This window comes from Polistes canadensis, unplaced genomic scaffold, assembly GCF_001313835.1.
Source record: "Polistes canadensis isolate GaletaPanama2010 unplaced genomic scaffold, ASM131383v1 scaffold_0, whole genome shotgun sequence".
In the NCBI taxonomy this organism is placed as follows: Eukaryota; Metazoa; Arthropoda; class Insecta; order Hymenoptera; family Vespidae; genus Polistes; species Polistes canadensis.
Window position 1 is genome coordinate 250,079 of NW_014569547.1, and position 25,147 is coordinate 275,225.

At 36.5% G+C, this 25,147-nt stretch overlaps 1 protein-coding gene across 1 annotated transcript in view; it reads left to right on the forward strand.

Annotated features, from left to right (window-relative positions):
- Nucleotides 1–25,147, forward strand: part of LOC106793296 (DNA N6-methyl adenine demethylase-like) — a 65,696-nt gene that overhangs the window by 23,500 nt on the left and 17,049 nt on the right. The window contains exon 2 of the mRNA XM_014760144.1: nucleotides 12,207–12,281. Coding sequence (XP_014615630.1) covers nucleotides 12,207–12,281 — 75 coding nt within the window. The remainder of the gene's footprint in view (nucleotides 1–12,206; nucleotides 12,282–25,147) is intronic.

Consider the following 25,147-nt stretch of genomic DNA (forward strand, 5'->3'; position numbering starts at 1 on the left):
TTGAATGTGAACTATTGAAGAAACATCATCCGATATCATAATCATAGATGACTTAAGATTCTTCTTGGCCTTAAACGAGACCAATCGATGTAGACGCGACAACATAGTTGAACGTAACGCGCCTCATAATCAGAGGAGTTATCAGGTTTTATGAACCTGTAACGTGAACGACGGAAGCCGCACTCAAGCTACATGCCAGTATCTGTCGTTCTCTGTCGGGTCGAACGAGCGATCAATTTGCAGTCCTCTCTCTCTCTCTCTCTCTCTCACTCTCTTTCTCCTTGCCTCTCTTTCTCTCTCCAGAGTTAGAGAGATAGAGTGAGAAAGTGAACGAGAAAGAGAGAGAGTGAGTGAGTGAGTGAGTGAATGAATGAGTGAGAGAGATAGAACGACGCATACGACGCAACGACATAAATTGATTAGGCGAGCCGAGGATGGCCGGTCGTTCGCTCGTTCGTTCGTTCGTTCGTTCGTTCGTTCGTTCGTTGGTTCGTTCGTTCGTTCGTTCGTTGGTTCGTTCGTTCACTCGCACTCTCGATCGTGGATAGAAAAATCCTGGGAACGAGACCCCCGCCAACAAGAGAGGCCCTAGCGAGCCAATGAAAATAAAAAGGATGTCAGATTGCCGCAGCGTCGGAAGCTACGGATTAAGTTAGGAAGTAGACAGTTAGTGTCGCTCAGGAGAGAGTGAGAGAGAGTAAGAGAGAGAGAGAGAGAGAAGCTGGAAGATCGGATCACTGAAAATATCATCGAATAATATCCGAAGGCCCGACCGATCAAAATTGTCCCGTGTGAAAAACAGTAGGAAATTATGATAGGTAACATTTAAACAGAATTTGTCTTTTAAATAAACAACATTCATACTTTAGCGTGCCTCGAGAAAGTTAATAAAAGATCTTCCTGATTTATTATTAATATCTGGTAAGATATGTTCAAGTGGTAAAATTTAGTATTATGCAATGTTATATTTCGGTATATGGTTGAGTTAGAAAAAAAATGGATATCAATAGTAGGAAGTGGATGAACAATGAGGACATTTCTCTCATACCTTTGGATATATGATAAATGGAAATGAAAGAGAGAAATTGATAGAGTGAGAGAGAAAGGATAAAATGGGTTAGCAACTTTGTCTCGCGTGCTGACCTTTTGAGGGTGGATGAGACGGCGGTATTACGTCCGAGGTAGTAGAACCTTGACCCTGGAATCACGGTTCTGTTTGGGTTGGACGTTCTCATATCGAGCGCTTCCGTGTGGAAATATTATGACACCGAATTGAAAAGGAAACTCAGCAATATGAATTCGAATATTTTTAGACGATAATTTAATGAAATTATTCATGTCAATCGAATTATTCTAATTGTCTTGATATACTTAATGCATTATTTAAATCATTGTTAAAATTAATTCTTCTTAATTTATCGATGTTGTGAGGATTGATTTGATTATACAAATAACGTTTTGTTTCTATCCTTCGTTACGACTTTAAATTTCATAAAGTATTATTTTTTCTCAGGACGCGCGTACCAATGAAAGATTTTACCCAAAGCACGAAGTCCCTAATGTCTCACGATTACAAGGCAGTTAATGATACACGAAGGGTGCAACATCCATCCCATCCCATCCCATCCCATCCCTTAGCTGGCTTTCCTCATCCTTTCTACCCGCGTTAACAGGCGCGATCTTTCAGAAAGGAGAGAAAGAAAGAACAAGAAGAGGGACGGAAAGAGAGTGTATGCGTGTGAGAGAGAGAGAGAGAAAGAGAGAAAGAGTGTTGCGATAAAATGTAAACCATCAGACGCGCGGTTGGAACCCTCAGTTGTGGAAAAGACCCTCCTCAGAGAGAACGGAACTCAGAGGTGCAAGGGTGCTGTGCGTTATGATTATTGTCAAGGTCAGGGTCACACCCAGCTATCTGGGTTAGGGAAATCCGTACCGTTTGAATATCAGGACGTCTTGCTACCCTTCTCTTACCAACAGTTAGCAAATTCACGAAAGTGTAAAAATCGATCGAGACATATACCATTTCCTATTTATATACGATTGGACATTTTCAGGTTCACTTTCTTCACAAGCTAAATACGTATATCTCTGATTTCTTTCTATGAATAGCGTGACGACGTAGGGAAGCGAGCACCCTCGCCTCGTGGCTCGTGCCACGTTTTCAGGTTTGTGTGTGGGGGAGTCTGCGTCACTAGCAGGGTCCTCGTGACTTAGGCTGGGGTTCCGAAAAAGATGGGAGACGTCCACTGATGCCTAATTATCTGAAAGCGTGGCACGCACCCTACCTACTAGGGTTCATCTTGCCTATTTTCCTTAAACACCTGGTTGTCATGTTTCGTCAGAGGTAAAGAGGAAAGGAAACATTCCTCGAGATTGTTCTATCCAGACAAATCATTCAATAAGTTTGATTTTCAACGACGTAATGCGATTCATTGGCAAATCTTACGTTCGAACCTATAATAAAATTCTATTGAATCACTTATTCGTGTAACGGGTGTGAAATAACTAATCGATAGTTAGGGTGTCCTTTCGGGTGCAAAAATATAAGGGACGAAAACTGACCTATTGGTCATGTCTACGCATCGCTTACCGAGTTTGGTGACTCCAAGAAAATAGCGGGTCGCCACTGGTTTTCTTTCTTTCTTTCTTTCTCTTTTTTTTTCTTTTTTTTTTTCTTTTTCGGACGACCAGCTCTTCTCCCTCATGTATCGTATTAAGATATCAAATGGCCAAATCCGGAATCCCCTTTTTTAGGAACATCATGCACCAAAGCGTGGTGTTTCGGCTACCCTTTTCTGGTCGCAATGTATCGCTTGCCCTCACAGCTCCTGGAGGAGGCACAGAGACGGGGGTGGGCTTCGGGATCATGAATGAAATCCCTCTTGGAGGGTCGACCCTGGGGTGCCTGACCCTCCGTACTCATACCCATGTCGTACTTCTGGCCCAGAAGAGAGAACGACATTATATTCAAAACAATAACACGTCCACGTGGACGGGATACTACTTGTATATATCCTTGTGACTGATAATTGTGAAATTTGTCTTTCGATTTATATACCTATTCGTTTGAATAATAGTTATCATTATGAGAAACAGTAGCGCTTGAAAGAAATATAGTTGAAATCTTTTCTCAAGTTAAAGAAACGTCTGTCAAAAAAGAGAGAGGAGAGGGCCATGTGTTAGGTAGTCATACTGTTTATCGTCAGCTCTACTGGCAGAGATCTCAAGAACTGGAAGGAATGAAATGTTAAAATTATGGTTAGACCACCCCTTGCGTTCGGTGCAACCTAATCTCGATATCTTTTATTCCTTTATAATTTTTTTTTCTAACCAGATAATTATATTTTTTCTGTCGCGGTTCGCAAATTTTTCCCGCTAACGACCTGCTCGTTAGAAAATTATACAAGTAAAAAATTCTTTACTTTATAAAGAGATTAACAACCAATCGAAGTACTCCTTATCTTAACAACTAGTCCCGGTGAATATGTTCCTCGTTATTCTCGTACGTCACGAATAAGTTTTCACTGAATAAAGAAATTACGACAGACCGTTCCTAATAATTTAACGTAATTTCTTCCTCATAAATAGCACCTGACGTAGAAGGATATTAAGTATTCCCCCTTCTGTTTTAAAGGCACCTTACTTACACCTGCCCATCGAGTCACACGCTTCCCCCACTCTACACCTTTTCCACGCAATTCTCTATCCGTCTTCTTTCTCTTTTTCTCTTTTTCTTATTCGCGTTCCCTTCCTTTTTTCGTGCTTTACCTACTTTCGCGAGTATATCAGTATATACATGAAGAAGCTTGCGTGTGAATTTCTAAAGGGGTGAAGGGTTCTATGAAATAAAGGAGACCGAAGGTCGAGACCGATGGTCGAATGATATTCTATTATCGGCTGTAAAACTTAGAACTTTTCAAAGAAATATCAGGGATTGTGCAATGCTGTAAGTTGTATATATATATAAAAATTATTAAAATCCATTTGCTAAAAGTATAAAAAATATTTACCAAAACTTTTGAAAGAAATTGCAAAGATGCACAATTTAAAGCATTGCATTCTCTGACATTTTCTGAACTTTACATGCTAAATTTATAACTCGATATGGTATTCTACGCGTAGATAAAAGAGTGTACTTTAATTTAATATAAAAATTATTAAAATCCATTTGCTAAAAGTATAAAAAATATTTACCAAAACTTTCCAAAGAAATTACAAAGATGCCCAATTTATAGCATTGCATTCTATGACATTTTTTGAACTTTAAATGCTAAATTTATAACTCGATATGGTATTCTACGCGTAGACAAAAGAGTGTACTTTAATTTAATATAAGTTTCATTAAAATCTATTCACTTTTAGTATAAAAAATGTTTACCAAAACTTTTCAAAGAAATTGCAATTAAATAGTAATTTGATATTCTATCGGATATCAAAGTATTATGTTTGAGGCCTAGGAAAAATTCTGTAAAAAGTCAAATTTCTGACTTCGTCGGAAGGCGCTTTGCATTGATAAGAATGCCGAGGAGTTACTAGCAATGACTGAATTTCGGCTCTATGACGGTAACATATATAATTTTTATTTTTTTCGTCAGAATAAGATAATAGTATTCCTCGTAAAACACATACTATCATACGTATTTAACTATGTGTAACGATATTATATCATTTTACGTTTATGATGCTATAATTTTTTCAATTTAATTTTCAAATTAATTTTCATATTAATTCACATACACGGAATATATTAATGTTAAGCACGCGTATTTATTAAATACTGTACGTATGAATTATTCAACAGTTTTTACGTAGATGATATTGCCTTTTATTTTTTATATTCAACTATCCAAAGAGTCGATTATACGAAAAATAAAAAAGAAAAAACAGAGATTACAAGGGAAAGGGAAAGGGAAAGGGAAAATCGAAGAAAAAGAAGAAGAATAATGATAGAAAGGAAAGAAAGTGTTTGTGTGATACCTATTTTTGGTGATAAAACACGGAAGGAAGAAGGAAGGAACGGATCTATAGGAGGTTCGTGGGTCGTCGATTCGTACGCTTCACATGCTTAGCCACGGGGTTGTTTTGGTACAAGAATAAACCCTTGCTCTTCGCCCCTACGTTTCGTATTCCTTCAAATTTCGATTTGTACTGACAAAAGAAAAATAAGAATAAGAATAAGAATCATAAGTTTCTTTTTTTAAAGGGGAAAAAGTCAACAATTATTTTCAAGGATGAAACGTTGATTATTTTATAATTTATACCAATTGAGAAAAATCACTTGCATTAGACAGAAAGAAAGAAAGAAAGAAAGAGAGAGAGAGAGAGTGAGCGAGAGAAAAACACCCTTGTGTTGAATATATTTATTTATATTATATTAAAAGAATAAGTATATATTTACTTGAATTCTGTGCATTATTTTCTTTCATTTCCTTTTAAGTTTCACATGAGAGTTAAGCTCGGCGTATTATTATTTGCGTAATTAACGACAAGACTCTCATTTTGTTAAGCGGTATCGCTTAAGATCTCACCTTATTTACAAACGTAGTTGGTTAACGAGTCCAACGAAGAAAATCGGAAAAATTTAGTAACGAGTACGTGGATTTAAGTTCGCGCGCGGGTAAAACGATAAATAGCATAATGGCGTAAATAGAGGGAAACTTTTCCTCTGCGGATTGTATAGCGAAAAAGAAAAGGTTATATAGATACGGTCTGCCGTTGAAACTAGGTGGAACGTTCCAGCGTGATAAACACGGAGTAGTAGTAGGTCTTAGTTGGGCCTTAGCGAAGAAGTCTCGTAGTTGCTTGGTAGGAGAAGAGGAGAGTTTGATGATGGGATCGGTGGAAAAGAGAGGGGAGAATGGAAGAAGGGATGAGAGGAGGATAGGTTGATGGTGGTTAAGAAGAGAAGGAAGGGGATGGAGTGCGTGTGGTGGGGGAGAAAAAGCGAGGCGAGCATCCTGCGTGCTTTAAGGGCGTAGCCAGCGATCTTCGACAGTGTAGGGTGGTGTATGTGTATCGTTTGGTTCACATGTAAGAAGAAGGGACGCCCTTATGTCACGGGGTTGTTTGAATGCCAGCTGCGAGGCGCCCAAGCGAGACCACGTCGGCCAAGTCCCGACGTATACAAGGAAACGTTGTAAAAATAATTATTAAGGCCGTTACCAGTACGTACCAGTTCGATTAAACTTACTTTTTTTTTTCTTTTCTTTTTGTTATCCAACCTTTCAATGATATTTCCTTTTTTTTTTCATTACACATTAGTCATACTTATCGTATATGCATACATTATCTCGTTTCAATTTTACGAGTATAATTTGAATATTAATATCCACGTTCGTAGATAAACCATTAGTTGTTGTAGTATAGTAATCATTTGCGACACGAATGTTTTTCTCGATTCGTCAAATTTCTTCCCTTTTACGAAGAGTAGATACGACAATATATATGGATACGTTCGTGGAAAGATATATAAAAAATATAAAAATTGTATTGTTCAAATCGCGTCACACTTCGAAAATAATTTTTGGTGATTAAATATGTACGTGTAACGAAATATAGACCATCAATTTAGTTCATCGATGCGGGGATAATTCGAAATTATGATCTTTTTTTTCCTTTTTTATTCTTCTTTCTTCTACGTTACGGTATATACTATGAGTATAGTTTAGAAGAGCAATAGAATCGATTCGTTGCGATACCCTCCCTCCCCCAAATCAGCATTTTCAGCAGAAAGATAAGTTCCGATCCACCGTTTCAAATCGAATCGTTCGAATGACCGGAATTGTGATTCATTTTATTTTTATTTTGAATACAATTTCAACTGTTGTTACTTTTTTTATTTATTTGACAATGTGTTTTGTCATACTTTCTTATCGAACTTTAACTTTGTCATTTGCGCAATGTGTTGTACAAATGTTTTTTTGGTGTTTGATTTCGATCGTAAACAGTCATATGAAAAATTTTGTTTAATATATTTGTATACAGTTAGATCAATCAATCAGTTAGGATTTTATCGTTTAAATGGGGATTCCAAGTTTTCATATGGCGCACGTTCAACAACCTGTCCTTCGGATATATACCATTTTCAACCGTCGCACTTCTAATGGGTGCAACGGCTCGTTCGGCCGCCGGCCATCTGTCGTTGAGTGAAAATGGTTTGTCGAAATTAAAGTCAGCTAAGCGAAAATAAGATAAAATAAGAAAACAAATAAAAAAAGATAGATCCTCGTAGGAGATATAAATATATAATATTTTTTGTTTTATTATATATTTTTCATTTGATATTTTGTTCTATCTCTCGTCATTATTGCGATCGGTTCACTCTGTTCACAAACCCTTCGATTCGTAACGTTACGATAGAAAATTGTAATACGATAAAAATGATTACTATTGAATATATTTTTCATTTTTAGAAGCAGTGCTCTCTCTTATCGCAAAGGTACTAATCTAATCTCAAAAAAAAAAGTTAAGAAACGATCCCGTACATCGTTTTTAGGAAACACAGTAGAATTCTGACACTTATTATACAATCGATACCCAACAAATTCTATCGTAAGTTAACAGTTTCTTTTTTACTCGGTGCGTGTTCGCGCTGCGATTACGTCGAGTTTTTCTTTTTACGTGTAACCGAAATCGTGCTAACCGCAAGTACCCACCGTCGGTTACGACCAATTTAAACGGATCGAAAGGAAGTTGGAATCAGTTATCGTCGAAGAAGCATTACCGGTTTTATTTATTTTATTTTCCGATGTAAATAGAAAACATTTGTTTTATTTTCATTGTTATAATTCAAACGTCAAAGTCTGAAACAGCTAAACAAGTTTTGAAGAGTAAGTTGAAATGCGATATAAATACGTAAGCTGATTGAATAGTTAAATAAATAACTGATAGGGTGGGTAGCTGATTGAATAGGAAAACAAGTAGTGTCTATTGCACCTATAAAGATTTTCAAGAAAAAAAAGAAGTATAAAATAAATCTTACGATTATATTTTGGTAAACCATTGTTCATACCCTTTATTAAATTCTATGTTGACGAAAAGGTTGTTAAATGAAATAACAAACAGTTACAACTAATTCGATCAATTTATTTGAATAAACAATTGGAATAAAAGTTTATTTGTTTCTCTACCATTGAACAAGTATGAACTTTTTGGCAACGCCACGTAGGAGGAACCCACACGACGCGTTTGACACTTTTATCGCGTGTGCGCTATTCGGGACAGTGTGTATGCAACGAACGGATACGTTCGACACAAAGCAAGGAAAGGAGAAAGAGAGAAAAGAGATGGGGGTGGTGGAGAGGGGCGGGGAGTAAAAAGAAGGACGTTCGACGACGCGACACCAACGAATCCTTTCATTGGCTGCAGGCGAGAAGTACGAACGGCAGCCTCTACGGAAATCCGGAATTTTTTGTTTTGTTTATTTTACATTCCTCCTCATTCACTTCTATTTGCCTCCTACTCCCTCCCACCATTACTACTAATACTTGTTCTATACGACACTCCCACTATCGTCGAGTGGTCAATGCGATTCTTTTCTCCGATCAAACGTGCCTTCCAAAAAACAAAAATAAAATAAAAAAGAAACCAAATATACACAACACACGAGCAACAACATCGTCTTTGATAGGAAATGTTAATTCCAATACACAAAGGTATATTTTGTATGAAACTTTAGCAGCCCTTGTCTCCTTATCGTTAAATTCGCATCTGCCTGCTTATAGTTACAAGGTAGCGAGAGCTATATTCGAAATATTTGAATTAGCTTATCGTAGGATCGCTGACAGCTGCCGGAGCGGCGTCGCGCGTGCTTCTAATTACATGATCTAGATCGGTCGATCCTATGAAAAAGATCTTGAATGGTTAATTTCTTAAATAACGAGCTTACCTTGCCAATAGGAAACTATAAAAAGCTTCCAGGTAAATGTTCCTTCGGGAAGAAACATTATTTTCAAATGTTAATTAAACCTTCTTTTTATCACACAGATTATCTATCATCACTGATCGACATCAATTTACTTCGTATGTTGTTTAATATAATCGCTAATTAAAACAAATCGAATACGTTAGATTTCTCTCTCTCTCATTTGTTTGAATTTTAATAATAATTAATATTTGTCACAATATTATTTATTGTATTTGATTGTGATATATTTTTGTGCTGAGAAAAAAAAAACAAAAAGTACGATATTGATTTTTCTTTTCTGTTTTTCTTTTTCCATGATGAAAGACAAAAAAAAAATGAAAAAGGAATATTGGTTCACGAATTGGGGAGGGGGGGGGGTAAAGGAAAAAAAAGCGAGAGCGTTGTTTGCGGTAGGCGCAAAATTCCGAGGATGAGAGACTGCCAGGACGTGGCAAAAATCGTTCGTATTTTTTAAGATCCCGACAGTGAGATAGTGTCGTCGGACCAGTTTGGCAGGCGCGGCACGCGTTTCGACGCGGCGTTTTTTAAATAATTCATAGGAGAAAGAGACGATCGGTTGTGAAGACCTGTGAGGGACAAAGATCTGCCGGAGGAGTGAAGGGAGGGGGACACCACGCATAAGCATAAAACGAACGAAAAATGTCGTTCCTCCACCGAAGTGTCCTGAGAATTCCGAAAATTAAACCAACTCTTCTGAGTTATTACATAAACCTTCTTCCTTTTTTTTTTTTCTTCTCTTCTCTTCTTCCTTTTTTTTCTTCTTTTTCTTATGCTACGTAAAATTTCAAATTAAATTTATTGTTCAATATATAAATTTTATCCCTTCCATCTTTGACCAACCTACTTGTAAAAGAAACTGCGGGATATCAAAGTTTTAATCCGTTCCGAAATTTAGAACAAACATACTTTTTTTTTCGAATCGTTAGAGATTAAAGACCCCCCCTGCCCACCCTTCCCTTCCCAAAAAAGAAACATAGAAAAGAACAAAGTAAACGGAAGAAATGTTTAAACAATTTACTTTTCGTAGAGATTGAAATCACCTTATCGATGATGCCGTGGGTTAAGCGCATATATTCGCACCGTAGAATTCCTACCGTCGTGTGGCATCACTCCTCGTCGAGGGGTGGAAGACGAGTTATGTGCGTCAGGAAAAGGACAAAGAGAGAATTTCTTTGCTTTCACGATTAATTACGCCCTCATTCCCGCCCCAAGTGCGGCTCTTTCAGCGATGCATCGTCGATATTGACATTTGCCTTGCTTACCTTTCTCTCTTGTATCCTCTCTCTCTCTCTCTTTTTCTCCACAGACACAAACACGCACACATACAGAGATATAGACCCATACATATACATACATAAATACATACAGAGACACGTATATGCACCAGTCATTCTTCTTCTTCTTCTTCTGCATTCTTTTCAACGGAGAGGAACAGCAATCGGAGGGGTAGCAGAGGTAGTAGAAGAGAAGGTACACAGAGGAGAGAAAGATGTGCGAAAAAGGTGGCATGGGGGTGTGTGAAGGGAGAAAAAGTGAAAGAGATATATGAGAAAGAGAGAGAGAGAGAGAGAGAGAGAGAAAGACACAGAGAAAGAAGGAAAGAGGAAAAGAGAGAAGGGAGAAAGCGGGAGAGTATTATACGGGGATACACCCCTATCTTTGAAGCGTGTACTTATCGACTGCACCGACTACTACGCTTCTTTTTCCTCCGTAGTTCAGCAAGACAGACCGCTAAAGGAGAGCAGGTAGGTTGGTAGGTAAGGTAGGTTGGTAGGAATGCGTGTATAAGGGAATTAGACCATAATCGTCCACGCGTATGCCGCGAAGAAGGGGACGTTTAATTTTCCGCCTACCTTGGACCTCGATGTTCACTCGCTCGGGGTGCCACCTTCGTGACATACGTTTTTTCTCTCTTTCCATCTATCTCTCTTTCCCTTTTATCTTATTGATTATTTTTCATTTTTTCTTCTACTAACCAATGATGCCCGTTCAAATGTATGCCTATAAATTTGCGTTTTATCTCTCTTTCTCTCTCTATCTTTCTCTTTCTCTTCGACATATTCTTATTTATACGCACAACGAAACAAATTTTCTTTCTTCGTCTTTTCTTAAAAAGCATTTGTCGTTGCGTAATTGTTATTTATTTACAATACATTTTGATCTTCAATTTAAAAGATCAATGCTATATTTGCGATATTGATGAGGTTTATTTGTTAAGTTCAAATTGATTATTAACAGATAATATCGTACGGACTAAAATAATTGTTAAATATTTTACGATTCTCTCGCATAATGTTACGAAGGGCTTTCGTTATCGCTGAAAGTAATTTAATTTTAGGGGGTAACCGGCAAAAAAAATCAATTTTGTTTTATTTCATGAGCGCCTGCGCTTGGGTACTTCGGTTTTATTAAGTCGGGGATTATCTTTCGCAGGATATGTCGGTAAAGAAGTTTCAGTCCTACCATTATTGAAAAACTTACTAGAGCTAATAAATGTTCCTAATGTCCGATGGTCGATGTCTTTTTGCGCCATCTACTGATAAATTAGTACGTCGGTATTACGCTTCTTTCTGACAGAGTCGATAATGTAGGTTTCCATATAGTGATTTCAATGCTACTAGAAAGTAAGAGATTTACGCAAAGGAAATAATTATTTATAAAAGAACATATATTATTATTGTTTCTTTTTTTAAGTACAAATTATTACATGTACTTTTTAAAAAAACATTGTTTCTCTGATTAAATATTTCTAATACTTATTAATGATCGTTATGTTTTATGAGTAAATTATTTTTTTTATCGACCGAGTTTGACTATACTACATGAAAACTGCCTTAATTTCGCAAGGTAAAGACATGTAGCGGCATTGCACAGCTTATTGTGCTATTTATCAGACTATTTACGGATTATTAAAGAACTATTCCGTTTTACATTGTAGCGAGAGCAACCAAGTACTGACCATAGTTAATGATGAAGTTCCTAGAGATTACAGAACAACTTTAATTCTCATAATATCCTTTTTTTTCTCAATATACACATACATGCTAATTTAAAGTACTTTCTCGGTTAAGAGTTAATCTAATGCGTTGGCCCTGGAAGACTATACTTTTATTACTGGTTCTATTGGACTTAACGAGATCAATTGAGGCGATATGGTTGCCTTGATTTTACGATAGTACGTTTTAACGATAATGATCTAAAAGGCAACTGTACGTGATGTTTCAGAAACAAGATCATTCTAGAACGTCATATTAATTAAACATGTCTTATTGTTTTACAGCACCTGTATCACCTGCAGACAGGCGAGGGAGCGTTCAGGGAAAGAGGAAGGGGTCGAGGGAAAGGTACCACGAGGGTGAGTAAAATATATTTCAATTTATATTTTTGCTCTATTTATTACAAAAAGATAAAACGTTTACTTTACGTAAAAGGACTGCAGTTCTATAAAACTTCAGGATTTATTAAAAATAATCCACATATTTTAAAAAGCCCTGCTACCTGCTTTTGGAGTATTAATTTTGGTCACATTTATCTCTACTTGGCTCTTAAAAAGGATGGATCGCATCTAGTAAAAACTTTTGTAATTTTAAGTACCACTATATATAACAAGAGGAATGTTTTCTCACAATGATATACGTGCATATATATATATATATATATATATATCTCTGCAGGAGAAGAGACAAATAAAAGAATAGAGTATTTCAAAACGCGCGGAAGAAAAATTTTTAATCGAGCAAAGCCCTTTGCGATCTCGTCCGCGAGCTTTGAAAACAAGAGGTGGTGGCGCGACGTAAAAAAAGAAATCGTCTGAGAGGGAGAAAAAGGCGAGACGGAAAGATAAAAAAGGCAATGCGCGAAGTGCGATTCCGTAAACGATGCCGTTCAGGAAACATGCTTTTAAGCGATTTTTCTTGTCTGCAATCGTACTACCATAATCCCCTCCTTCCTTCGTCACCCTTTTTACGAATCATTTTTTATGGCATCCCTTATCTTGATCATATATATATATATATATATATTTTTAATCATAATTTCTAAGAATGCAAACAACATGCATTTAATTCCACGTAGATTCATTTTACCTTTCTACTTCCTGATCAAAATATTTTTTTAATTAATTTATTTGATTATACTATTTCTTAATTTCGAATGTATATAAATTTCTTACACAAATATTATATTAAATACGAATTATTTATTTGAAACTGTGCTGCGAAGAATTCAAAATGTACGCTGTTAGGTCTTGAAAAAGAAAAAAAACAATGAAATATTGTGAAAAGAATATAATGAAAAAATTATGACTCAACGTTGACTCGTTTCTTTTAAATATCTTGGATGTGGCTGTACAGAGTTTGAGAACTGATATTAAGCAAGATGGTATTGATCGACGTGTAGTGCGCCTGTCTGCGCTGCACCGCCATGTTTAAAATTGTCCTGTTTAAGCCTCCTAGTGGTTAAACCTACAACTATATCCTGGGTTTCTCGTTGCATTTCCTAACGAAACGCTCTACAAAGATATTATCATTTTTTTTACGTTATTCATTAACACATTATTGTTCGATCATCTTAAAAATACTTCATTTACATTTTAAAAATCGTTATTTATAACTTTAGTTGTACTAAACCTTTTTACAACTAATTAAATTTAGGAAAACTATAACAAATAAATACAATCATACGATTGAAAAGAGTATGACGAGTATAATTAATTTTTTTCTCAATAATTATTAAAAATGCTTTCTTAGAAAATAAAAATAAATAAAATGTATCAATTTTTATAAAAGATAAAATAGAATTTTCGCGTATTCTCAAGTTAATGATTTCTTTGCTTCTCTACCGGTGGTCTATCGATTCCTTTTACAAAACAGTATAAGTACTTTATAGAAGCACCTGTGCTCACCTTATGCTTTACAATATTTTTCTTTTTAGAGGGATATATGTCATTATGCAAAGCATTTATCTCGAGAATGTGTTGGACTTTAGCTACGAAATAAAATACATATTGCCTCTATTGTGTTTTAAATCCTCTAGATAAGAATAAGTATATATATTTTTCTGAACTGTGTCAAAGAGGTAATAAATAAACATAAGAGATAGATTCCTAGAATAAAACACCGAGGGGTTGTCTGGCGCCTACTCTTGAAATATCTTTCTCTTCAGTTAGAAGAAATATGGTTTTCTCGGGCAAAGGACCATATGTGCATTTGTTTAAATATTCTTAAATAAACTATTCGGACACGCCCACGACGAATAGGAACTTACTACCTTCTTTTCTGGACCCTTTTTTTTAGTAAATCGTATATTCATCCTCTAAGTTCATCAGAAGCAGCTCTCAACAAGTCTAACCACAATACACTTGTAAAATTTAACATAATCAATAAATCTATTGGTGTGTTTTAGAACAAAATACGTGTTACTGCGATCATGTTATACGCGTAACGCATAAACTTGATTAGTACGTGTAACGAATAATTCGTGCTCGTTAACGTACGTACTCGTATTACGTATACTTGTATCATTCAAACACCCTCATGTGATGGTGAACACTTTTATTTTCTTTTTTCTTTTTCATTTTAATTTTTCATGTATCAGGTAACATACAAGACATCTGCTAATCGATAAAGGTCTATCGTAACATGCTAGTTTCTGTGAAAAGTTCCTATGTCACGTTACGGACGAATATTATCTTAACACTTTAAATAGTCTTTTATAACATATTAACGTCATTTGTTGACAAGACTGACCGACTGACTTTTTTCTTATCTGTAATTATACGCTGACAAAGACATTATAGCACTTTAATAGAGCGATGTTTTAAAGAAACTACTATAATTACTTTTCTTAGAATTATGGAATATAAAGAAATATGCAGTTTTCTATATAAAAATAAAAATGTGTATTTCAAAGAGAGTACTTTCAATAGGACAATTGAACGAAAAGTAATTCGTTTAATAAAATATAAAAGATTGAAAATATTATGTTAAATTTGAGAATAAAAATATACACTAAAACATTTTCAATTTAAACTTATTGAGTCAAATGAATTAGATCCTGAATATTACATCTCCATATTTTAAATCTTGTTTTTTTCTTTTCCCTTCCTTCTTTCGTTATGATACACACGTACGCTCACCATGGTGTCGGCGGTAGCAAAATTGCATTAGGCAAGTATAAGAGGGGGTCGAGAAGGACGGACGACAAACGGGGCTGCTGAGTAGAAGGGGTAAGGGGTGGGTTGGACCACGCCATCTTGAACTCGCGAACAATGTGTCGCTTTAGGAGTTCCTCTGACGGAAAACTGAGATAATCTTGCCGACGAGATTCTATATAAAATGTACTAATTCTCTTTTTATTTCTTTTTCCTTTCGTCTACCTTAAACATTTTTTCTGATAAGTAATTTTAAAAAATGTCGATGATATTTTTGTTATCTGCGTTGATGGAATGTTGTTCAGAAAATGATAGAAAAAGTAGTCTACGATTGCTTATCATTACCGATATCTATTATCGAATAAATTTAAGAGCATTTATGTTACAAAATCCATTTCTTCCTCCGCTTCTTCTTCTCTCTCCCTATCTCCCTCGTTCGCGAACGATTAATGAGATTTTAATTACCAACCGATGACATCATAAATTGCAAACCATTAAGTTTCCACCCGTTATCGAAAATCCGTTCACCGTTTATCATCCTTTATAACATCCTCGGATTCCCTACATATACATATATACTTCCTATCTTTCCTAGCCAAATAATAGTAACCTATGACCTTTCTAACTATTCTCACAAATATCTAATTTACATTCATCATCTTAAACTATCAAAAGAAAAAAAAAGTTAGAGAAAAAAAAAAGAAATAGTCAAAGAAAAGTCCAAAGAAATTTATGCGAGTATCTCTCGGTTCAAGGGACCGCTCCGGGGCCTTCCAGTTATCTAATCTCCCGACGAATAGATAAGATAATTTCGGCTATTTTTCATTCCGTTTTCTGCGTTGGTAAGATAAATAAAGTCCCTATTTTGTATTAATAGTAATAACTTCTCTTATACGTTTGATTTCTTTGAAATTTTATTACCATATCTATCATTGTGTACGGTAACTGCCGTTTCTCGTGATATGCAACTACGATTAGTTACGATCTCGTCTATGATCATTTCTAGAATAATGGACAATTTTGTGATCCGACGTTAAATAAGTTTGCATAATTTCTTCGTGTCTCGTGTAAGATATTATACATAATGACGAGGTCGAAGATCACGAGCGTATTCATTTTTTTTCAATCGAAAATTCAAACGATTTTGACTTGTTTCGTAACGTTGGATATATAAAATGTCGATTAAAAATTCTTTAAAAAAAAGTTCATACTTCTTTGAGAAACAAAAATTTTCCAAACGAAAAGTTTGTACTCTGTTCTTTTTTTCTTTTGTCTCATCTTTATTTTTTGTATTTTTTTTTTACTATGTTAAAGGTACTCGCGCCGAAAGAATTGTTTAAAAAATATTATCCACTTTGAAGAAGAACAACAGACTCCGAAGCTAAGTGTACGTTGCCTTTGTAGTGGTAAACGACTAGCTATTAAAGGGTTACTCGGTTTCCTAGAAAGAGGGTTGGCACAGAGCGGATTCGAGAGCGACTAAAAGGGTGTTATTCGCCAGTGGCAATGCGCTCGGCAACTTGTTGCAGCGACGTTAATAAACGAAGTCCCGAGGAATCATCTCGTTTGAAGGATATCTGCTTCGATCCTTTACCTTCGTATATTCAAGTCACGGAAAGCGAACCACTTAAGAGAATGAGATAGGAAGAGGGAAGGTATTAGAATGGGAAGGAAAATTTTATCGTCCCTCGACATCACGTCTTATCACTTTGCGCCTTACTTTCTTAGTTTTCTGCTACTCCTTACAAGTGCTGCTGCTGCTATCAAACTGAATACAAACGATACTGTGTATTTATTCAAATGATCATTTTTTCAGATCCTATCTTCAATAAGCATTTCCCTTCATTTTATTGTTCAACAGAATTAACATAGAATAATAAACATGATCTGTTAATCACATTTGAATCATCATTCGAATTACAATTTGTGATGTTTAATTAAAGCAATCGAGATAATCTTTGAATTCATTGAAAGAAATCCGATCGTATAGATCGTAGATAGATCTTTTAGATATAATCGACGAAAACAACAATAATAATAATAAAAACAACAAGAACAACAACAACAACATTCACAAAGAAAGATTGACGTTGTCTGTAAGTATTGTCGTCGAGAACGTAAGAGTCGGCGTCGATGCGACTCTCGCGGAAACGGAAGGAGTGGGAGAGTTGGTATAGGTTGGTGATAGTGGGGAAAAGTGATGCCCAGGGAGAGGGGGGTTTATAGTAGTAGTATGAAAGCAGAGTGAAGAGGAGAGGGTTTCGACCGCGTCCCTTCGAAGCGGTGACGGCGGCGGCTGGATGATGATGGTGTGGGGTGGAATGGTGAGGAGTGGAATGGTGAGGAGGACTATCCAAGAGAAAACGATGCCGCATGGAGGGGATAGAGAGGCGCGAGTCGTTGGGTCTAGAATACCAACCTTAACTGACTGAGGAGGAGATGTTTACAGTGGCGCGCAAAAGTTAGCCACTAGTTTTAATGCGCTGGCCCTCCACCAACCCCACCCCATCCCCAAGCCCAACTCCTATAGTTTTAAAGAACAAAACCAAAAGATTTGAGTAGATTTTTGAGCATAGGGGTGGGTGGTTTCTCTTCAAATTTTATAGAAAAGCAAGTAGACGGGGATTGTTCAAATGTAATGAAAAAGATGACGAGCTGTTGGGTTGGGTTGGGTTGAGGGGGGAATTCTCGAATGCAAAGTATGACTGATTGTGAGAAGAGAGTGAGATTTTTGCATGCCACTGTATGTATCGGAAGAAACGAAAAGCGAGGGTGTGTGTGTGTGTGTGTGAGTGAGAGAGTGAGTGAGGTAAAAGAGAGTGTTCCTCTGGAGAAGTGGGAGTTATGTTGGTTGAGGAGGAGATGGTGGTGATGGTGGAGGAGGAGGAGGAGGAGGAAGTGGTGGTGATAAAGGAGAAGTGGAGGATCCCAGTCGGCGGGAGTAAAGGTTCAATGGTGGGGAGAAGGCTGAAAGGAGAAAGACGATGAGGGGGGTAGTCCGGTGTGAGGGAGAGCGAAAGGTTAGCGACACGAAAAGGCACGAACGTTTCCGAGGCGCGCGTGACGCGAGGTTATAGCTCGGTGAAGAAGCAACGCGGAGGCGCGCACTTGACGCTACTCTAGTGGCTAGCTTCGTTTGCCCGAGAACGACGTGACACCCGTGTGTCTGTACAAAACGCGAGTATACACTACTATATATCTTTGTCAAACTTACCCCTTTTCATTGAAAAGGGGCCAAAATAAGCGCGGGAGAGACAGAGAGATATCGCGTGAAAAATATCACGAAAATACCAAAGAAGTTAAGAAAAAGTTAAAGGTAAAAACGGAATAAGAAATATATTATCTAAGACGTGTTTTATATCTCTCTATACGTATTTATTTTTATTTTTATTTTTATTTTTATTTTTATTTTTATTTTTTTTACCCCCAACCCCACCCCACCCCCTTACCATTTTCTTTTGTTTCTTCGCTTTTTTTTGACCTCACGTGCGACGTGAGAGAAGGGGAAAGCGTAAGAGACGGATAGAGAGGGTGGGAGAGAGAGACGGGGTGAGACAGAGATGGATAGATGGATAGATAGACAGAGATAGAGACCCACGGCGTCAGCGCGGGAGGTCGATTTCTGTTCGAGTCAAAACGCGCGGGCAATACAAAAAAGTTTCCTCTTCTTCTTCTTCTTCTTCCTTTTTCCTTTTTAATCGTCTCCTTGAAGTTGTCCGGAATATTTTCTTGGACGGTTTGGGTGTGGCGCGGAGAATACGAGAATCTCTTGCGCGTCATGAGCGCGAAAATTGAGAAAGAGAGATAGAAAGTAGCTAAGAGAAAAAGAGAGAGGGGTGGGTGAGAGGGAGAGGGAGAAAAAGAGAGAGAGAGAGAGAGAGAGAGAGAGAGAGAGAGAGAGAAAGAGAGAAAGATAGAAAGTATATAGTCGAAATGTTGGAACGCATGGAAGAAGAAAGATAGAACGTGTGAGTGTGCGCTTAACGTGCATTGGAAGGTTCTCCCGAGGAGAGGAGAAGGCTTTGGAGGAGTGGGAGTGCTGGTAGTGGAGGGGCAAGGGGAAAGGGGAAAAGATCGACGAAGAGAAACGGGGAGATAGAGAACAGTCCCGCGGCTGTTTTTTGGCGGTGAACGATCCGTGAGTGTGTGTGGGTGCTCCTCAACGAGTCACGATCGATTTTTATCGGTGGTCAGTGTACACGAAACTCTTTATTTGAAAATAAATAAATAAATAAAGAAAGAGAGAAAGAGAGAGAGAGAGAGAGAGAGAGAGAGAGAGAAAGAAAGATAATAAGAGATCCATAACATATTTATCCGGCGAAAATATATCTTCAGAATCAAAGTGAACAATTGTTGTTTTTGTATACGAAGGATCTCTCGAGGAAAGGTAGGATATCTGATTTATGTTTTCCTTTTTTACGCCTACATAGATTATTTCTATTCGTGAGTAAGATATCGGTTAACACGATCTCGTCGATCTTCGTCGATCATTTTTTTCCGTGCAGAAGGACGACAGGATTTCTGGGTCGTAATATCATGTGAATCCCCGGAAACGAAATTGACTCCTTTCTAAATCGAACAGCATTCATTTGAAATCTTTTTCTTGATTGGTCGAGACGATGGAGAACGAGAAAGAATGTAAATAGGCGGGAAATTTGAACGGAGTTGTTATAAAGAACATATGCAAACGTGCATTTATCGTTGAGAAAGAAATAAAAAGAATTTCACGATTGACGATTGAATTATTTTGCTTTGGTTAGAATGTTATTTTATGGAAGACAGTAATTTTTATCTTATATCCGAAAAACTCGAGCGATGTGTTTTCAAGCCGTGTCGCGTCCGCCGGGTCTTTGTAATCATAACGCATAAACGAAAATGTAAGTACTTTGTCTTTTATTTAATATCAGTTAGTAATATTTGTTTATTCAATTATAAATATACGTAAATGCGATCTCAAAAATGTTACTTTTTATTTTTGTAAACTCTGTCAATAGAATTTTACTTCAACGATCGTAACATACACTAACTGATCACATTTTTTCGCGTGTTTTTGAATCATTCGGGAGATTTTTTCTGCAATTATCATTTGAAGCATGAAACACAACGAAGAGAAATGATTTTCAAATCAATCAGGGATAAGAGAAACCGCGCGTTGATTATCCACGTTACAACCGACATCGTTCACATGTTGTTTACAACACCTCTTAACAAAGCTTCCCTTCCGTTTTCACGCTCGAAAACATCCCGGAGTATCGTTTGAGGCTTATTCGATCATTACACGAGACGGCCCTTCCTTCTCTTGATTTATTTTAAATAAAAATAATCCTCAACTATTTAATCTCATCCCTTTTTTTTACTCGCCTTGTATCACAGTCAATATTCTTTATTTATTTCACATTTTCTTTCATCGACGTTCTGTAATGTAATATTTATTATAATATACTTATATATATAAGTTGTTGTTTTTATCGAAAACATCGGTACGCGAAAAACTCGTTGAAAATTTTGCCGCTTGCGTAATCGTTCTATCGCGTAATTTAGGTCAAGTCTCGGTATTCTTTCTATAATGTTGCGTTGCAAAGAAAGTCATTTCGAAAAATATCAGCCAATTATTATGAATGTCATTTAAGTTTAATCATAATCGCGCTGGAATGAGCTAAGTTACTTCGTTTTCCAGTTAGGGATCATTAGTTAGCAATACTTTCAAGGAAAATGATTTCCAATAGGAACGCGATAGGACAGGACAGATGTAACAGTTAAGTCGTTAAAACTATATCTACGTGTGTATTTGAAAAAGTGCGTGCGTTTGCCGCGCAAAAGGGTGGGAGAGAAAGAGAGTGATACGAAGAAAGAGATAGAGGGAGCCGGTGAAGCTCGTTTTGGCTTAAATCGACGGAATGTGAATCATCACGAGTGGAATGACCGGAGGTAAGCTGAAATCGGCGGCTAGAGAGGGGTCGTTGCCCACAGAGGCCACGCGTTTCAACGCATTTATGAATTGACACGTTGCTATTAACTATTGTTTTAATATAATATCTTACGTATTTTTCGTATCCCCTTTTTCTTTCGGCTACTTCGAGTTTTTTCTTTTTCTATTTACCCGTATTTCGAATTTTTAACTGTACCGTTACTATTCTCTCTCTCTCTCTCTCTCTCTTTCTTTCATTCATATTTCTTAGCTGACTGAATGAAATTTAGTCAGAAATAGAAGAAGGTAAGCCTTGAATTTTTGTTGGGGAATACAAAACGAATACAAAACGCTCGGCATTTATAATTAAACAACATTTTATGGGAGTAGGGATTGCGAGCGTATGTTCGATCCTGGATTTATTTCGGTACACCATACGCGTCTTTAAGTTTTCCTTGTTCGTCTATGAGATAACTTTGATGAATTTAAGTTTGTATTATGTTGTATACTTTTTTCCTAATAATATCCGGATAAAAATAACGAGATAATATTGTTTGTAAATTATCTGTTTGACTGGAAAGTTTCAATTACTTTTAAGCTTCGTAAATAGATTTAAATTTGTTACGCTTTAATGCATAGAGATTTTGACGTTAACGTAAAATTAAGCTTAGGATCAAAGTACATATAAAAAAATAGCGTTTGTTAAAAAACGTTAAATAATCCTCACTCGCAGACATTAACGTCCGAATAATTGGCCACGTGATCGACCACGTGGCTCGCTTGCGTAATGGATTCCCTTTCTAACTCTGGATATAACGAAACTCACGTCTATAGATTTTGCCAGGATTATTTTTTTACCTGCCGATAGAATAGGAAATATTTTTCGAAAAGGGAAAAAAGAAAAAGAGAAAAAAAAAAAAGGAAATGAAAAGAGGATCCATTATGACGCGCAGATATTATATTTCCCCATAACGCGATGATCGACGTTTCAAAAGAATCTATCATCTTTTTTATTTTTCGACTGAGAATATGGGGGGGGCTCTTGGAATTCAATCTGTTCGAGAATATCGTCAGGTAAAAAAAAGTTTCTTGATCGACGTAGACTCAAAAGGGAAAAAATGTTTTCATTTCAAAAAAAAAAACAGGGAAGAGGAAAAGAAAATTGACGAATATTGCATCGGATGTTATTTATCAATGAACAATCAAAACGATAGAAGTAATAACACATGCCCTGAATTATCATTGCCCCATTATATATTTTCTATGATATATATTATAAATAAAATCATAATGTGTGCATAATGCGATTTGTAAATCATTGAAAAGGTGCTCGGGGAAGCGTAAGGTTCTTCTTCCCTGGCATAACTATACGAAGCGAATCGTTCGCGATTTAAAAGGGAACGAAATAAGAGAACGCATTATCTTTTCAATAACCATGCGCTCGTTAGCTACCATCGACTTCGTCTTCCGCATAATTTCGATCTCCATTGTTGGCAGGATTGTAATAGACATCTACATGCACACAATCCACACAAAATGTAGTATCTAACATATGTATATGCATCTAAGATATGGCGAACTTATCCTTGAAAGATCGACCATCCGTTCGAACCTTCCTTTTTAACGATCATTATGCGCAATAGATCGTTTAGTCGTCGATTTATTTCTCTGATTTATGGATACGTTACTTAATAAACTAATGAACTTAATAATAAATCAAAATACACCTATCTTTCACAACCTTTTTTTTATATATATATATATTTCTTTTCCGTTATGCATGTGTGTGCGTTACGAAAAGAAAAAGATAATATAATACGAAACTAAAACGTTCGATTGGATTAATAATATTTCGAAGCATTCGTTTGAAAGTATTAAACGAAAAATGAACGGTGAATGGGGGGAAGGTAGAAAATGTTGTATGATTAGTGTTAAAAGGTAGAAAAGAAAAAAATATGATTTAATGAATTTCCATGCTCAAGTTCGGTCATTAAAAACAGGATGTGCATTTGCTTGTCTTTGCCATTAAAGAGCCTTTGCCGTCTACTACGCGGGTTTCGACAAAGGAGAGAGAGATCTCATCCTTTTTTTCTTTTTTCCTTCTGTTCTATTTATCTCTTTCTATCTTCGTTTTTCTCCTCTCCTTTTACTTTTTTTTTTTCTTTTTCTTTTTTTTTCGACTCGCATGAGTTTTTCTACGGCCCGCAGCGGATTTATTTCCGACGAAATCGTCCGAAAAATGAGCTCGTAAACGAGCATGCACCACCACCATCACCCACCGTTGGTCGTCGTTATAACGCCCGGTGCTGCATCGTGGCCGTTAGAAAAATGAACGAACGAACGAACGAACCTGTGTGAACGTCGTTGTTTCAAATGAAATGGCCAGAAGGTGCTCCACTTTGTAGCATCTTGTTTTTTTCCCTCCCCCCCTCATTTTTTATCTGTCTCTCTCTCTTGTATCTAGGAAAAAAGAACGAGAACGATTTAATACAAAAAAAGAAAAACCAACTTTCGACTCCAACGTTTGTTATCGAAATATAAATTTGAAAAAAGAAGAAACAATATTTCGAAATGAAAAATAATAATCAAATATTTCTTAACGAACGTCTCCCCCCCCCCCAACCTCCCCCATATTATTCCATTAGGTATCCGAAAGACATTGCAATCTTTTAGATAATTATTTAAGTATTAAATTTATGTGTGAGATAAATAAAAAATATAATTCCTCGTATGGATGAAATTACAGTCGAACAACTCACGTAGGAAGGAAGGATCCTTCTTAAGAATTCCCAACGTCGAGTAGGTATATGCGAATAATCGATAAAATTATGGCGGTAATAACCGGTAAGGGTTCAGCCAGTGGTCATTGTCCTTAGTATGAGACAAGGACAAACCGAAGGTATCGAAGGTTTGAGCTTTTACCGCGACATCGGGTAAGGTCGTTAGTGTCGTTCGTCGAAACTCATCTTCGACGATGGAGATCGATGAGTACTTAAATGTACAATTCGCGACAAGTCAAGTCGAGTATTATTTCTTGCCGTTGAAATAAGTAAAAGTTAGTTATACGGTGTGCGGTGTGGAAGAGACCGGGAAGAAAGATATATTGGAAAGGAAAAAAGAAATAGGGGGAAGAGAGACGGTAAAAAAGAAACAGAAAAAGAAAAAAAGATATAAGTATAAAAAAAAAGGAAAAGAAAAAAAAAGTACATTTACGCGAGTTATATAGCTTGGCATGGACAATAAAATATTGCGTCGCGTCGTTTCGTAATGTCTCCCATAAATTGCCTCGCCTTTCTCCATTCGGTATCATTCTTTTATCGGTAGAAAACAAATAATGACTTTTCTGTCCATCGTAATCGTGCGATAAGTCAAACCCAACCGAATTACTGTTACCTGTAATGTTTAGTCGTATCGTTATAATATTTCATTTGAAAAATAAAAAAAAAAAACCAGAAATTATAATAAAATATCAAATATAAAAGGATGAACAAACGTATTATATTATTTTAAAATGATTTCTGTACCAATTTTACAAGACAAGATTTACAGTTTGCTACGTTATTTATCGTTATTCGTATGTGATCACGTCCCGCGAAATTCTAATAATAATAATAATAATAATAACTACTACTACAACGGTGCCGACGACTACGACTACGACGACGAAGTTTAATACATTTCGAGAAAGAAAGTTTTCATCTCGTTTGGAAGGCTGCCTTTCACGTGACGGTTCGAGAGCAGGGAATAAGGAAAGACTATTTATAACTTTGGCTGGCTTGAAAAAGCACCGATTAAAGTTCGCGATAAAAGACGACGGGGAAAAAAAAGAGAGAAAGAAAGAAAAAATAGAACGAGATAGAGAGATAGAGAGAGAAAGAGAGAGCATCGAGATTTTGAAAAAGTCGATTTACCATGATAGAATGTCGTATTTCTATGGTAGCTAGCTGTTAACGTGTCATTTAAAAATTCTTCGCCATTCTAATGACACCGATCGCATAACAAACGGATGAGTTGAGATTACTATTCGAAGGTAATGTGAAAATGAGTTGTATCGGTTTGTCGCGGTGACACGGTAAGTCTACTCTCTATCATTATATCTTTCTTTATTTGTAATTACTATCAATACGTTATCCACGCTGTGATACGATCCATTCGCAGACGG